The 14737-nt window shown below is 40.4% G+C and overlaps 1 protein-coding gene across 1 annotated transcript in view; it reads left to right on the top strand.

The window, feature by feature from the left end:
* Nucleotides 1-14737, top strand: part of hectd2 (HECT domain containing 2) — a 104559-nt gene that overhangs the window by 52254 nt on the left and 37568 nt on the right. The window contains exons 7-10 of the mRNA XM_072557782.1: nucleotides 3934-3979; nucleotides 4330-4439; nucleotides 8183-8331; nucleotides 10941-11064. Of these exons, the coding sequence (XP_072413883.1) occupies nucleotides 3934-3979; nucleotides 4330-4439; nucleotides 8183-8331; nucleotides 10941-11064 (429 nt within the window). The remainder of the gene's footprint in view (nucleotides 1-3933; nucleotides 3980-4329; nucleotides 4440-8182; nucleotides 8332-10940; nucleotides 11065-14737) is intronic.

The following is a 14737-nucleotide window of genomic DNA, read 5'->3' as shown; positions in this document are numbered from 1 at the left end:
AGATTATTAAAGGATTGGACACTCTCTGGAGGCAGGAAGCATGTTCCGCTGATGGGTGAGTCCCGAACCAGTGGACACAGTTTAAAAATAAGGAGTAGGACACTTAGAATAGAGTTGAGGAGAAACTTCTTCACCCAGAGAGTGGTGGGTGTATAGAATGCTCTGCCCCAGAAGGCTGTGGAGGCCAAGTCTCTGGATACTTTCAAGAAAGAGTTGGATAGAGCTCTTAAGGATAGTGGAATCAAGGGTTATGGGGATAAGGCAGGAACAGAATACTGATTGAGGATGATCAGCCATGATCATAATGAATGGTGGTGCTGGCTCAAAGAGCAGAATGGCCTACTCTTGCACCTATTGTCTGTTGTCTATTGTATCTGCTGCCAGGAGGTGCACTTGCATTCCAGGACATCCCAGATGGCCTTCTATTTCAAAGACTGCAATTTCCCTTCCCATACGATCAACAATGCCCTCCAGTGCATCACCTTCACTTCCCTCACCTGTGCCCTTGAACCCCACCCCTCCAAACGCAACAAGGATAGAACCCCTCTTGTCCTCATCTTCCACCCCATTAACCTGTGGATACATTGCAGTATCCTCCGTCATTTCTGCCACCCATAATCAGACCCCACCACCAAAGATATATTTCCCTCCCCACCCCATCTGCATTCCGCTGCGACCTTTACCTGTGAGACTCCCTCATTAAGTCCACGCTCCCCTCACCAACCCACCCTCCATACCCAGCACCTTATCTTGCCACCACACAAGGTGTAAAACCTGTACCTACACCTCCTCCATCATCTCTGTCCAAGGCCCAAAAGGATTTTTTCACATCCGGCAAAGATTTTCTTGCACATTCACCCACCTACTGGTGTCTGTTGCTGATGTGGTCTTCTGTACATCAGGGAGACAGAACACCAACTCAAGGAACATCTCTGGGATACATGCACCAAACAACCCCATTGCCCTGTGGTCAAACATTTCAACTTCCCCTCCCATTCACCCAAGGACATGCAAGTCCTAGGTCAGCCTCCACTGTCAAATCAAAACCACTCACCAACTGGAAGAAGAACGTCTCACCTCCTGCCTTGGGACCCTTTCACCATACGGTATTAACATCAACTTCACTAGTTTCCAAATCTACCTACTCCCACCTCATCCCAGATCCAACCCTCCAACTCGGCACTGTCCTCTTGACCTGTCCCACCTATCTATCTTACTTCCCACCTATTTGCTCCACTCTCCCCAGTGACCTATCACAATTACCTCCACCTGCATCCACTTATTGCCTTCCCAGCTACCTTGCCCCTCCACATTCTTGATGAAGGGCTAATGCCCAATATGATGACTCTCCTCCTCCTTGGATGCAGCCTGACCTAATGTGCTTTTCCAGCGCCACACTTTTCGACTCTGAGTCTCCAGTATCTGCAGTCCTCACTTTCTTTTGATTCAACAGTACCCTAACATAGAAGAGCAAATGTTGAAGGTCACACTTCATGATTTCATATCTGACTACTAGAGTGATTGAGGTAGAGGTAGCTGCAAATATCACTGGCTCACCCTTGCTTATAGACAATTGAATCCCATCATCTACATGTGGTGGGGGTGGTGCCATTACTGCCTCTAAAAGAATTTCTTATTTCTTGAGAAACCTGAAATCCAATGTTCAACTGATAATCTATGTTCAATGAACTGATTCAGTTGGAGTTGTAGTGAAATTGCTATGGTGGTCTTAGAGTTCTTGCTATAGGGAGATGCAGATTAACTGGGCTTCTTGCTTCCATTTATTATCTGCAAACAATGGATTATAAGTGTGTTTTTTTTCATTTGTGGGATATGAGTGTTACTGGCTGGCCAGCATTTTTAACCTCTGAGAAGGTGATAGTGAGCTGCTGCCTTGAACCACTGCAGTCCACCTATTGTGGGTTGACCCACAATACTGTTAGGGAGGGACTTCCAGGATTTGACATGGCAACACTGAAGGAACAGTAATATATTTCCAAGTCAGTATGGTGAGTGGCTTGGAGGGGACCATGAAGGTGGTGGTGTTCCCATGTATCTGCTGCCCTTATCCTTCTGGATGGAAATGTTTGTGGGCTTGGAAGGTATCGTCTGAGGATCTTCCGTGAATTTCTGCAGCGCATCTTGTAGATAATATACACTGCTATTACGTCAGCAGTGGAGGAAGTGGATGCTTGTGAATGTAATACTAATCAAGCAAGCTGCTTTGTTCTGGACGGTGTCAAGCTTTTTGAGTGTTGTTGAAGCTCTACTCATCCAGGTAATCAGGAGTATTCCATCACATTCTTGTCTTATGCCTTGTAGATGATGGATAAGACTTTGCTTCAGGAGGTGAGTTATTCGCTGCAGTATTCCTAGCCTTTGACCTACTGTCTTATAGTACCATGTTTATGTGGTGAGGCCAGTTGAGTTTCTGGTTATGAGTGAATGTCCAGGTGTGGTGGTTACATTGTCTCTTATTGGTGATGGTCGTAGCCTGGCATTTGTATGGCCACTTGTCAGCCCAAGCCTGTATGTTGTCCAGATCTTGTTGCATTTGAACATGGACTGCTTCAGAGTCTGAAGGTCATGAATGGTGCTGAACATTGTGCAATCATTGGTGAACATCCCCACTTCTGATCTTGTGCTGGAAGGCAGGTCATTGATGAAGCAGTTGCAGATAATTGGGCTTAGAACACAACCCTGAGGAACTTCTGCAGAGATGTCCCGGAACTGAGATGGCTGACCTCCAACAACCATGACCATCTTCCTATGTGCCAAGTATGACTCCAACCAGTGGAGAGTTTGCCCCCACACCCATTGATTCCAGTTTTGCTAGGGTTCCTTGTTGCCCCACTCAGTCGAATGCAGTCTTGATGTCAAGGACTGTCACTCTTCCCCTCACCTCAGGAATTCAGCTCTGTTGTCCATGTTTGAACCAAGGCTGCATTGAGGTCAGGAGCTGAGTGCCCTGGCAGAAGACAAACTGGGTGTCATTGAGCAGGTTACTGCTGAACTGGTGCTGCTTGATAGAACTATTAATGACACCTTCCATTACTTCACGGCTGATCGAGAGTTGACTGATGGGGTGGTAATTGGTCAGGCAGGGTTTGTTCTGCTTTTTATATACAGGACATAGCTGGGCATTTTTCCAACTTATCAGGTAGCTGCCAGTATTGTCATTGTACTGGAACAGTCGAGGAGCAGGAGAATTGATGTTTCGGGCAAAAACCATTCATTAGGAAGGGCTGTTCAGATTTCTGATGAAGGGCTTTTGCCTGAAATGTCGATTCTCCTATTCCTAGGATGCTCCCTGACCTGCTGTGCTTTTCCAACACCGCACTCCAGCATCTCTAGAATCTGCAGTCCTCACTCTCTCCACTGTACTGGAACAGTTTGGCTAGGGGAGTGGCAAGTTCTGAAGCACTAGCCTTCAGTACTTTTGCAGAATGTTGTCACAGCCCTTAGCCTTTGTGGTATCCAGTGTTTCCAATTGTTTCTTGACATCACATGGAGTGAATCAAATTGGCCAAGGCTGATCTCTATAATGCTGGAAACGACTGGAGGAGGCCAAGATGGATCATCCATTTGGCATTCTGTGCATAAAAATGTTTGTGTTGGTTTCTATTTCCCCAAGGGCATTCAGTCTGCCAATACTTGTTGTCTAGCCTCTCACAGAAAAAGGGAAGGTTGACTGATATTTCAAAAGATGAAAACTGCCATGGAACCACAGCAAAAATCAATGCCTTTAGGAGAGAAAGTGCAGAACAAATGTGGTTTGTCTCTATGGGCTAATATGGATTCCTTTTATTACCTATAAAATTGCTGCAGTTATGTTGTGCTATTATGGCCATTGGTGAAGAATGTGCATACAATTGCAATGGTGTACCAATCATCCTCTGTTTTGATCAGAGTTGAATTTTTGTTATTTTCCAGACCACGGACAAAAGATGATCTGCGAGCTTATTTTTTACTTGTGCAGGTACGAAACTGTTTTCTATGATAATGGTTATTTTCTGATGTTATTATCACTAATATCATGGGACATAGTTGACAGTGAGCTAATGACCACTCGATCCTCTAGACTGTTCCCTCTGCAACTATTGTTGAGTCTTTTAAAGAAAAATGATTGTGTAGCATATAAATACCCCATAGATCAGTTGGGCTGAATGGTCTATTCCTACACTGTAACTTCTATGTAAAATGTTTATAATGCAATGTCATTCTACATTGTGCACACTAAAACTTTTAAGTATGATCATTGTCATTTGTTTAAAATCTTGGGTTGCTAATTGGAGAATACATGCTAAGTACTGTTTGTTCCTTCTGCAGAACCCTCAGTTTACAAGCACATCAACATATGTCATCTACGCCCATCTATTACGACAGACCGCCACTTTGTCTGAAGCAGATCATCATTTTCTAGTCCACTGGTTTCAAACGTAAAAGATTTTCTTTCTTTAGAGCTCAAAATATTTTGAGCAGAATGGGTTGATAATTAGCTCACTACTTATTTTTCAATGGGAAAATTTAATTAGACTGTAAACCAAGAGGTATAGATAATAATTCTGATTTGCTTTGAAATTCCACTCAGTCTCCTCAACATTACAGTGGTTTGCAACTATAAATATTTTTGGCTCTAATCCAGTCAACATCAAATTGTTGCCAAATCAACTGGGATATAATGTAACACACGAGAAGTGATTGCCAATTTTATATTGATGGAATCCACTCATGCAAATGTCTGCTATCAGAACCAACTTTAGAACAAATCCACCATGTAAAAATAGAGGAACAAGACTAGGACATTTGACCTGTCAAGCCTGTTCCATTATTTAATAAGATTGTGGTTGATCCAGTTGTGGTCTCAGCTCTATTTTCCTGTCTACCCCACTCAACTCCCTTGTCTATCAAAAATCTGTCGAATTCAACCTTCCTCACTACCTTCTCAGCAGAAGAATTCCACATACTGAAGATGCTTAGAAAGGAAAAGAAATCTCTGCATTCAAAGTTTGGGAGAAGATTTGTAGCTCAGGTGCTTGTTGTTGTGGTTCTGTTCGCCGAGCTGGGAATTTGTCTTGCAAACGTTTCGTCCCCTGTCTAGGTGACATCCTCAGTGCTTGGGAGCCTCCTGTGAAGCGCTTCTGTGCTGTTTCCTCCGGCATTTATAATGGCCTGTCTCTGCCGCTTCCGGTTGTCAGTTTGAGCTGTCCGCTGTAGTGGCCGGTATATTGGGTCCAGGTCGATGTGTTTGTTGATAGAGTCTGTGGATGAGTGCCATGCTTCTAGGAATTTCCTGGCTGTTCTCTGTTTGGCTAGCCCTATAATGGTAGTGTTGTCCCAGTCGAATTCATGTTGCTTGTCGTCTGTGTGTGTGGCTACTAAGGATAGCTGGTCGTGTCGTTTCGTGGCTAGTTGGTGTTCGTGTATACGGATCGTTAACTGTCTTCCTGTTTGTCCGATGTAGTGTTTTGTGCAGTCCTTGCATGGGATTTTGTACACTACATTAGTTTTGCAGCAAAACTAATGTAGTCTACAAAATCCCATGCAAGGACTGCACAAAACACTACATCGGACAAACAGGAAGACAGTTAACGATCCGTATACACGAACACCAACTAGCCACGAAACGACACGACCAGCTATCCTTAGTAGCCACACACAGACGACAAGCAACATGAATTCGACTGGGACAACACTACCATTATAGGGCTAGCCAAACAGAGAACAGCCAGGAAATTCCTAGAAGCATGGCACTCATCCACAGACTCTATCAACAAACACATCGACCTGGACCCAATATACCGGCCACTACAGCGGACAGCTCAAACTGACAACCGGAAGCGGCAGAGACAGGCCATTATAAATGCCAGAGGAAACAGCACAGAAGCGCTTCACAGGAGGCTCCCAAGCACTGAGGATGTCACCTAGACAGGGGACAAAACGTTTGCAAGACAAATTCCCAGCTCCGTGAACAGAACCACAACAAAATCTCTGCATCTCTGCTTTAAAAGGAGAACTCTCATTCTGAATCTATGTCCCCTAGTTTTTGTCTCTCCCCTCATGAAACATCTTTCTGGTATCTAGACCACTCATGATCTTTTATTTTTCAATATACTCACATCTAACCCTTCTAAAATCCAATAGATAAAGGCCAAACTGTTGAACCTTTCTTCATAACCTATATCTCTGGAATGATTTGTGTACCTTCTCTGAACTGTGCCTGATATATTAATTATAGTACTTTAAAAGTTGTTTTTTTTCAAATAGAAAGAGAAACTGTACAGAGTACTCCAGATGTGGTCTCACCAACACCATGTACAGCTTTCTGTTTTCATGTTCCATTCCCTTACAATAAGCAAATACTATTTTATTCACCTTCCTGATACACTTGCTGTGTATAACCAACCTTGCCATTCTGATTCTCCAAATTTACATGTAAATTAAAGTTATACATAATTATTGCAGTACATTCTTGCAAGCCTTATTTATTACTTCCTGTATGCTCTATCTTACGGGAGCTTATAAACTACTCTCTCAAAATGCCTGTTATCATTACTATTTTTTATCTCTACCCAAAGGTATTCTACATCTTCACTTTCAAGTTAAAACCATCTCTGTGAATTAATGCCTTCTTTAATAAACAGAATAGCATGTCACCTTTTTCTAGCTTTGTATCATTCTGATATGTCAAAGAACCTTCCACATTTCGGTCCCAGCCTTAGTCAACTTTCGACCATATAGATACATTGGTATATAGAAGTAGGCCATTCAGACCACAAAGCCTGCTCTGCCATTCAATTAGACAACTGATCATCAACCTAAATATCTCTTCTCTGCACTATCTCCATATCTATCCATTGATGTCATTACTCCTCAGAAACCTATTAATTTCTGCCTTTAACATGGTGAATGATAGAGCTTCTGCGGCCTGCTGGGGTAGAGTATTCCAAGGATTCACCACACTGGGTGAAGAAGTTCCTCCTTATCACAGTCTTAAATGGCCTACCTTTATTGTGAGATTATGTCCTGTGGTTCTAGATTCTTGGGGCAACATCTACATCAACCCTGAAATAATTTTATGTTTCAACTAGGTCATTCCTCATTCTTCAAAAAGTCCAGGGAAAATAAACCCTGTCTCCTCAATCTCTCCTCTTAACAAAATCTTGTCATCCCTTATTGATTTGATGAACCTCTATTGCACTCCCTCAATAGCTGGTATATCCTTGTTAACCCACATTATATGCATCTCTAATTTCCTGATTTACACAATGCCAAACATATGATTTGGTGATCTATAAACAATTCCCAAACTTTTCTAGCCGTTGCTGGTTTTTTTTGGTTCCACCCAAACTGATTCCACATTTTAACCTTTTGATCTAAACTTCTCTTACTGAATAATTGAACTCATTCCTTATTAAGAATGCTACACCTCCCTGCCCCCTCCTTTTTCATTTATGCCTATCCCTCCTAAGTAGCTAATATCTTTGGATATTCAGTTTCCAATCCTTAACTTAGCCCATAGCTGGTGGACATCACTCAGCAGAAACTCTTTCCTAGTTCTAAGTATGTTATTGGTATCTACATGGACCATGACTATTGGAAGATCCTTTACCGACCAGAGCAGATGTCTTGAAGCCTAACATTGGACATACAACACAGTAAATCTTATCAGAAAATATGAGACATTTCACCTTTGAGAGAGAATATTATCTTGGAATTTTCTATCTGAATGGTGAGGTTTCAGAACCTGCTTCATTTCCATGGTGAGGGTCATGATGTTGTTGGTTAGACCTGCCTTTGGGAAAATAACTCCTATCAGTCACTTTTTCTTGTCTGTGGTCCTTTACACCTGTTTACATAGGTCCAGTCTTATCCACCGAAGCAATAATAAATACAACTTTCAAGCAAAACCTGCTGCTTAGTGAGCAGAGAAAAGAAATCTCAGTAACTATCCTCACATTGGACCAGGCTTGCAAGAGAAATTACAACACCCAATTTTGCTGCTCTGTCTGAAATGAGCACAGACCAGAAATCAAATCTGGGTCATTTGTTGTCTGGATGACTTAATTATTCACTAGATGGCCTTCCTGAATCATTGGTGAAAGTATTTCATTAATCAGCTGAACATCATGACCTCAATGGGATAATGACTAACTGCAAGATTGATTTGTGTTTTCCTCAGATTGCCCTTAAGGAGATTTAAACAATTGGTAGAAAGATTACTGCAGTTCATATCTTTACGTCTGTTTCCGGCAAAACCAGATGACCTACCACCCATGGCAAAGTGTACTTGGTGGATTCCTTCAGCAACAAGAGTCTTGGCTTTGCTCAGTGAGTATCTGTGGGAGGTTGTTGCATTGTGCATTTCAAATGTAGATAATGTCTCAAATCTAGAGAATGATTTGCTTGTGTAACAATATAAGCAATTTGAATAAGATAATTGTAGTCTTTGCATTTAAAACACACTGGGTAAAATTAGGTTCCATAATGTGCATTTTTTTGGGCAGTATGAAACCTTTCAAACAATTGAAATGAGATCCAATGGGAAATGTGGCAGATACTTATTTGTAAAAGAGTTTACGCTATCTCACCATGTGCAGATCATACATCCACACTATTCTCTAAGTTATGTGCAGCATCAGTATCTGAGCTGATAGCTGTGACCATAATGAAGTGGTTGTGTCTCTTTATCTTCACTGTCCCCTTGGCCATCCTCTACTGCAGAGGTATGTTCCAGTTTTTGAATATCCAAAAAGAAGAAAGGACAAAGGTTGGTTTATGGTAAAGACGGAGAAGGAAGTGCAAAGTAAAGATCTGCAACATCAGATTGTAGGACAGGACAGATTGAGGGAGGAGGGTGAAGCGGGATGATAGGGAAAGGATTAGTTATGCATCTATCTATCTATTTATCTGTTGCCACCACCACAGAAATGGTCCTTCTATTATATTCAATATTATCTCCAAGGGGGATAAAAGATGCAGGCCAAACACTACCACCTTCCCCCAACCCCACTCCCATTATTTATTGCAGCAAATTCAAAGCTTTCAACAGGTCCACTGCTTCCCAAAACCTAGTCCCTCACTCAGGCATGAAATTTCCTGGTCATGACCAGCTCTTCATGAGGTTACAGGCAAACATTTCAGGGTATGTTGGGCAGCCTTTGGGAGATCTGTGCAAGTCCTGTTAAATCCTTGAAACACTATTCAATTCTGAGAAGGCTCCAGGATAATTGGTGTCAGGTAACTTGTTAGAGAGACAATAGCCAACTTCCTGGACAAACAGAACAGATGACATGACGGGGAACCTATCAATGAGGACTGCATACTCAAACTATGATTGCTTGATGACACACTTCACATTCAACAACCAAATATATGAACAGATCAGTGGAACACCAATGGGCTCACCCATCTTTGGGCTCATAGGAGAAGCAGTGATGCAAAGACTGGAACAAACAGCCCTCCCACAAATCTAGCCCAAACTCTGGATCAGGTAGGTGGACAACACTTTTCTTATTATTAAGAGAACAGAAATTGAGAACTCACACCGAATTATCAACACCATGCTCACAGGGATCGGATTTACGAGAATAGGAAACCAACAATCAACTCCCATTCCTGGATGTGATGGTGGAAAGAACACAGGATGGTAAATGCACTACAAAAGCATACAGAAAAGCCACACACAGACCAGATCGTGAACTACAACACCAACTACCCGAAGACACACAAGAGAAGCTATATGAGGACCCTATTCAAAATGGCGACAACATACTGCAGCGCTCCTGGCCTACAAAGAGAAGAAGGAGGAGAACACCTCTCCAGAGTATTCGCCAAGAATAGACATCCCCACAACTTCATCCACAGATGCCCAACAGATAAACAATGTGATGAGGACATGCCATGACATAACTCACTAACCACTCTACCTTATATTAAAAAATCTCGGAACTGACAGCCAGACTTCTCCGACTACACAGATTCATGACAGCCCATAAACTGACAACTGCGTTCCGACAACAACTCGCCAGAACAAAAGACCTTTACTCATCATGCGTAAGACTAACGTAATTTACAAGATTCCATGCAGACTGCATGAAACACCATATATGACAGACAAGCAGACAACTAGCAATCCGCATCCATGAACACCAACTAGCTACTAAACAACATGACCAATTGTCCCTAGTAGCCATACACACAGATGACAAGGACCACAAATTCAATTGGGACAACACAACGATCATAGACAAGCCAAAAAGAGGACAGCCAGAGAATTTCTAGAAGTGTGGCACTCATCCACACACTCTAACAAACACATAGACCTCGATCTCATATACCAGCCACTACAACAAACAACTGGAACAGGCAACCGGAAGTAGCAGGAAGGGAACCAAATAAATTCCAGTAGACAACGTGCAGCAACTCTTCACAGGAGGCTCCAAAGCACTGAAGATGTCACCTAGACAGGGGACGAAACATCTGCAAATCAACTTCCCAGCTTGGCAAAGATACCCACAACTATGATAATTTATTTATAGCTGGGGTTTAGTATGACAGAGTCACTGCGTTAAAGGTTTTCTCTGAGTGAGAAGAAACATTTAAGAGAAATTGCAGCAAATTTTTGCAGAATTGACACTAGGCAAGGCTGAAGCAGATGCCAATGTATGGTTCAAAAAAGATATATATTTGAAGCATTGAAGAAATCCATGCTAATTGCTGAGATTAAACAAGGGGATAAGTTTTGGATTACTGCAGCAAAATCCACATCACTGGCACACTGGTCTAAATTACTGCTTTTTTTCTTTGAACTAAGCTTGCTACATATTAAATATTTTTTGAAAATTTAATTGCTAGCTCTTTATTTGAAAGATTTAAATTATTCTACGAATAGTTATTCTATAAATGTTAGGTTTTTGTGTGTCTTACTGTTACCACAGATGCAGCTAACAGTCTGGCAAATCCTCCAATTATTCCTTTCGTGGATTTCTACAACTCTACCTTGGATCATATTGACCTCATGGAGGAGTATCATATCTGGCAGTGTTATGGAAATTCTCACAGGTGAGAAAAACTAATTGTTCAAACTAGATTAAAGTAGATTTTTCCCAACACTTTTTTTTCAAAATTAGACTATAATATACTTAATGTCAAAATTTTGTGTGTTTTTATATCCTTGATCCTCACCTTTTTTTTGATTGAAAATTCCTTCTATAAAAGAATCAGTATTAGTGAATGCCAATCTGGTGTACAATAATACTCATAATACAAAAGTGCTGCAGGTAAAGGTTAAGGAAATAGATTTTCAATTAGAGTGGCAATTTCAGGTGAACTTCACTGATGTAGAAAATGGTGAAATAGACTAACGATAAACACCAAGTGTGTTTCCACCAGCACTATCATACCTGCCAACTGAATTATTTTTACTGTGGTTAAATATTGCCTATCAATGGCATACATAGCCAATCAGTTCATAAAATAGATGCAATACAAACAACTGCTATATATAGTTAAATGTTTAATAAGTTCAAAACAGTTGACTATTAATTTTTTGAAAAAATAATTTGCAGAGAATATGAATTTGAATTTCAGTGGTGTTTGGAAACAAATGCTTAAGAATGACATCACAGGAAAGTTGTGAGTTGACTGGTTGTTTAGCAACTATCTTTCAGGATTGTGTTTCAACTGCACTAACTTTGAAAAATGTAAACCTCTAAACTAATACAAGGAAAGTAAGATTTTATAGATACAGGAGGGTAAGCCAATTTATAATTGAGGGCAAAGAACTTCTACTGATTTCCACTTTATGGCTAATAGAACACGAGTAAGGTAAAACCAAGTAAAAGTAACTTAAAAGTATTGTGGGTAAATCACCACAAGCTGCCTTTAATTTTGCTATTCATTAAGAAATCACACTATCAAGTACTGGATCAATTATATAAACTTGATTGCATGTGACAACCAAAATAAGATTCAAGTAAGCAAGTTAAGTCTCACAACCCAACTTTGTTATTACACAATTAATGGGGGAATTTAGCCACAATTCCAACAAACACTGTATGTCTCTGGATGGGCCCAGGGTTCAATCCCTATGCAGTTTTATTCTCTGGAGTTCTCCGACTAATTAACTCTGGAGTTGAATTCTTCTGTTCTTCAGGTTTATGGTGTGACATTATTGTTGATCCTTTAGAATCTTACATCCACAATATTGCAAGTCTGCAGTTTGCCATATTAACATGAGTAGCTTCCCTGTTCCTTGTCACATTTGGCATTGATTATCTGTTTGAAGATACAGTTTCCTTGCAACAGATGCCTTAAACGTCCTTGAGGCATAAGTTATAAAACACCTGATAAAATGGTTTTGTTTATGTAGCTTCAACTCCTCCTTTTCCCAGGCATAGCTAATTACTTTCAATTCCTGAATAACAATTTATCTTTATCCCTCAGCAGTTTATTCCACTTACAGCTATTGCTGATTCTTTCGATCCAGGACTTTAATGACTCAACAAAAGTTTAAGATTAAGGTAAAGCAGGACAGTTTGGCCAAGTGGAATGCCTGCCCTCTGGCATGTGGAGAAACAACTTTTCAATGAACTTGAATTACCTGAACCCCTGAGGGTCTCTGTTCGACAACACTTCCCAGGGCCCTACTATTAACTGTATAAGTCGTGCCCTTGTTCGTCTTAACAAAATGCTACATTTCACATTTATCTAACTTAAATTGATCAAATTCCCTTCATAATCTTAAATAACCTTCTTCACCGTCTACTATATAACCAATTTTGGTGTTATCCACAACACAGAAAATAACTGCTCATTTGGCAAAATATGACTTAGTATATAAACTGTTTAGATACAAGTCAGCAAACAATTCAAGTATGAACAATCTAGAATGAGAATTTTATTTACAGCGAAGTCCCAATCAAGTTCCTCAAACAGAAATTTATAATTTTATTATCAAAGCAATAGATTGCATCTTCTGGTTTCACAACCTTAAAAAATGCTGTTTTTCTTATTTGTCTATTTTCATTTATACTTTAGTTTTTTTATAAGTACTGCTGAACAGATCATTAAAACAATGCAGATATTTTACAGGATAATGGGGTTGGAGAAGGTTACAGAGAAAGGGAGGAACAAAGACCAAAAAGCATATGCAAACAAAAATAAGAATTTTTAAAATGAAACATTGTCCGACCTTGAGCAAATGGAAGTAGTGACCACGGAGTAAGGGGCAACAGAACTTGATGTGAATTGTGAAAACGGTAACGCAGTATTGGGTGGCCTCAGGTTTTGTGAAGGATAATATTTTGTGGAGACGGGCCAGAATGTAGTGGAATAATCAGACCTAGGGCAGTATTCCAAAGGTAGAAATAGACAGTATAGATGTTGTATTAAGTATTTGGTCGGAAGCTCATCTTGTGGTCAGAGGTACCAAGCTTTGGTAAACAAAGAAATTGAGTATTTATTATTTTGAGAGCACATTTTTGGTTTATTTGTTGCTCACATTTTAAGATCAATGTACCCTTTTTAGTATCAAAACATGCTACTCAAAGTTGTAACATATAGCACAAGGGTGCCCCCTTGAGGATATTTGACCTGTTACAGGGCATTTGTGATTTTGGTCATTAGATTTAATTACAAATGTGTAATGATCAGTCTCACAATCACATTAGCAATATTTGTGATATTTGTATTTAAACAAAACATTTTGAGGTTTACAACTGAAGAGATTTTGGATAGAGCCTATTCTTTGTGATTCAAGTATTAGAAATATAAGACTTAATGCAGTTTAGCATACATCTAAAATAATATGTTTAATTGTTATTCAGTATGATTTACTGGAATTAAAAGTAATCTATAACTGAAGGAGTGTCTTGCCCCTGTTCTGCATTTACCTTTAACACCTTGCACCATTCTGTGTTGTGTACCACCAATTAATTCTTTACCCATGGTCCCTTCATTAGCTGCGTTCATAAATGTTTTTTAGAGAAGGAACTAAACTTCTCAAAAACTGATTAAAATTTAATGATGAAGAAAGTTTTGCATGGGAATGACTTGTGAACTGGTAAGTGGAGTCTGTTGCTAAGTGATTGAATGGACTGACTGAAAATCTCTGACCCTCTCACTCGGTGTACCACTTTACCTTTTAATCAGCCCAGGTATGCTGCTGCCCACCCACCTACCTGTCCTATCTATATCTTTGCACAGTTACTGTTCATTTGGCCTGAATACTGCACGCCAACTACTTTGCCATCAGTAGACATTTGTTAGGGATTATCAATCATGATTGTCTCCACTTTGTCTCAACACACCTGCTTGAATGGTTTGCTTTTCCCTTGTTTATTTGGTACTGCTGCACGTACCTTAATGTGGATAGTTAAAGTGTTTGTCTGTATCTGAAGCCATAGCTCACTTGATAATATTCTTACCTCCAAGTAAATAGTAAATTGGGTTCAAATCATACTATAGTGGTTTGAGCGCAAATGTCTAGGCTGACGCAGTGCAGTGGAGTACTGAAGGAGTGCTGCTTTGCTGAAGGCGCACAGTCTTTTAATTGAAGCATTAAACTGGTGTCTGGTCTGCTTTCTCTGGTGGACAGTAATAATCCAACATGTTAATTGAAGGAGAGCAGAATTGTTGTCCTTGGTGGCCTGGCCAATATTTATCCCTAAACCAGCACAGAAAAATACACTTATCTGGGCAGTATCAAATTGCTGATGGGAAGAGCTTGCTGTGC

The sequence above is a fragment of the Chiloscyllium punctatum genome, chromosome 38 (genome assembly GCF_047496795.1).
Source record: "Chiloscyllium punctatum isolate Juve2018m chromosome 38, sChiPun1.3, whole genome shotgun sequence".
Taxonomy (NCBI): domain Eukaryota; kingdom Metazoa; phylum Chordata; class Chondrichthyes; order Orectolobiformes; family Hemiscylliidae; genus Chiloscyllium; species Chiloscyllium punctatum.
This window is presented reverse-complemented; position numbering and strand designations above follow the sequence as displayed.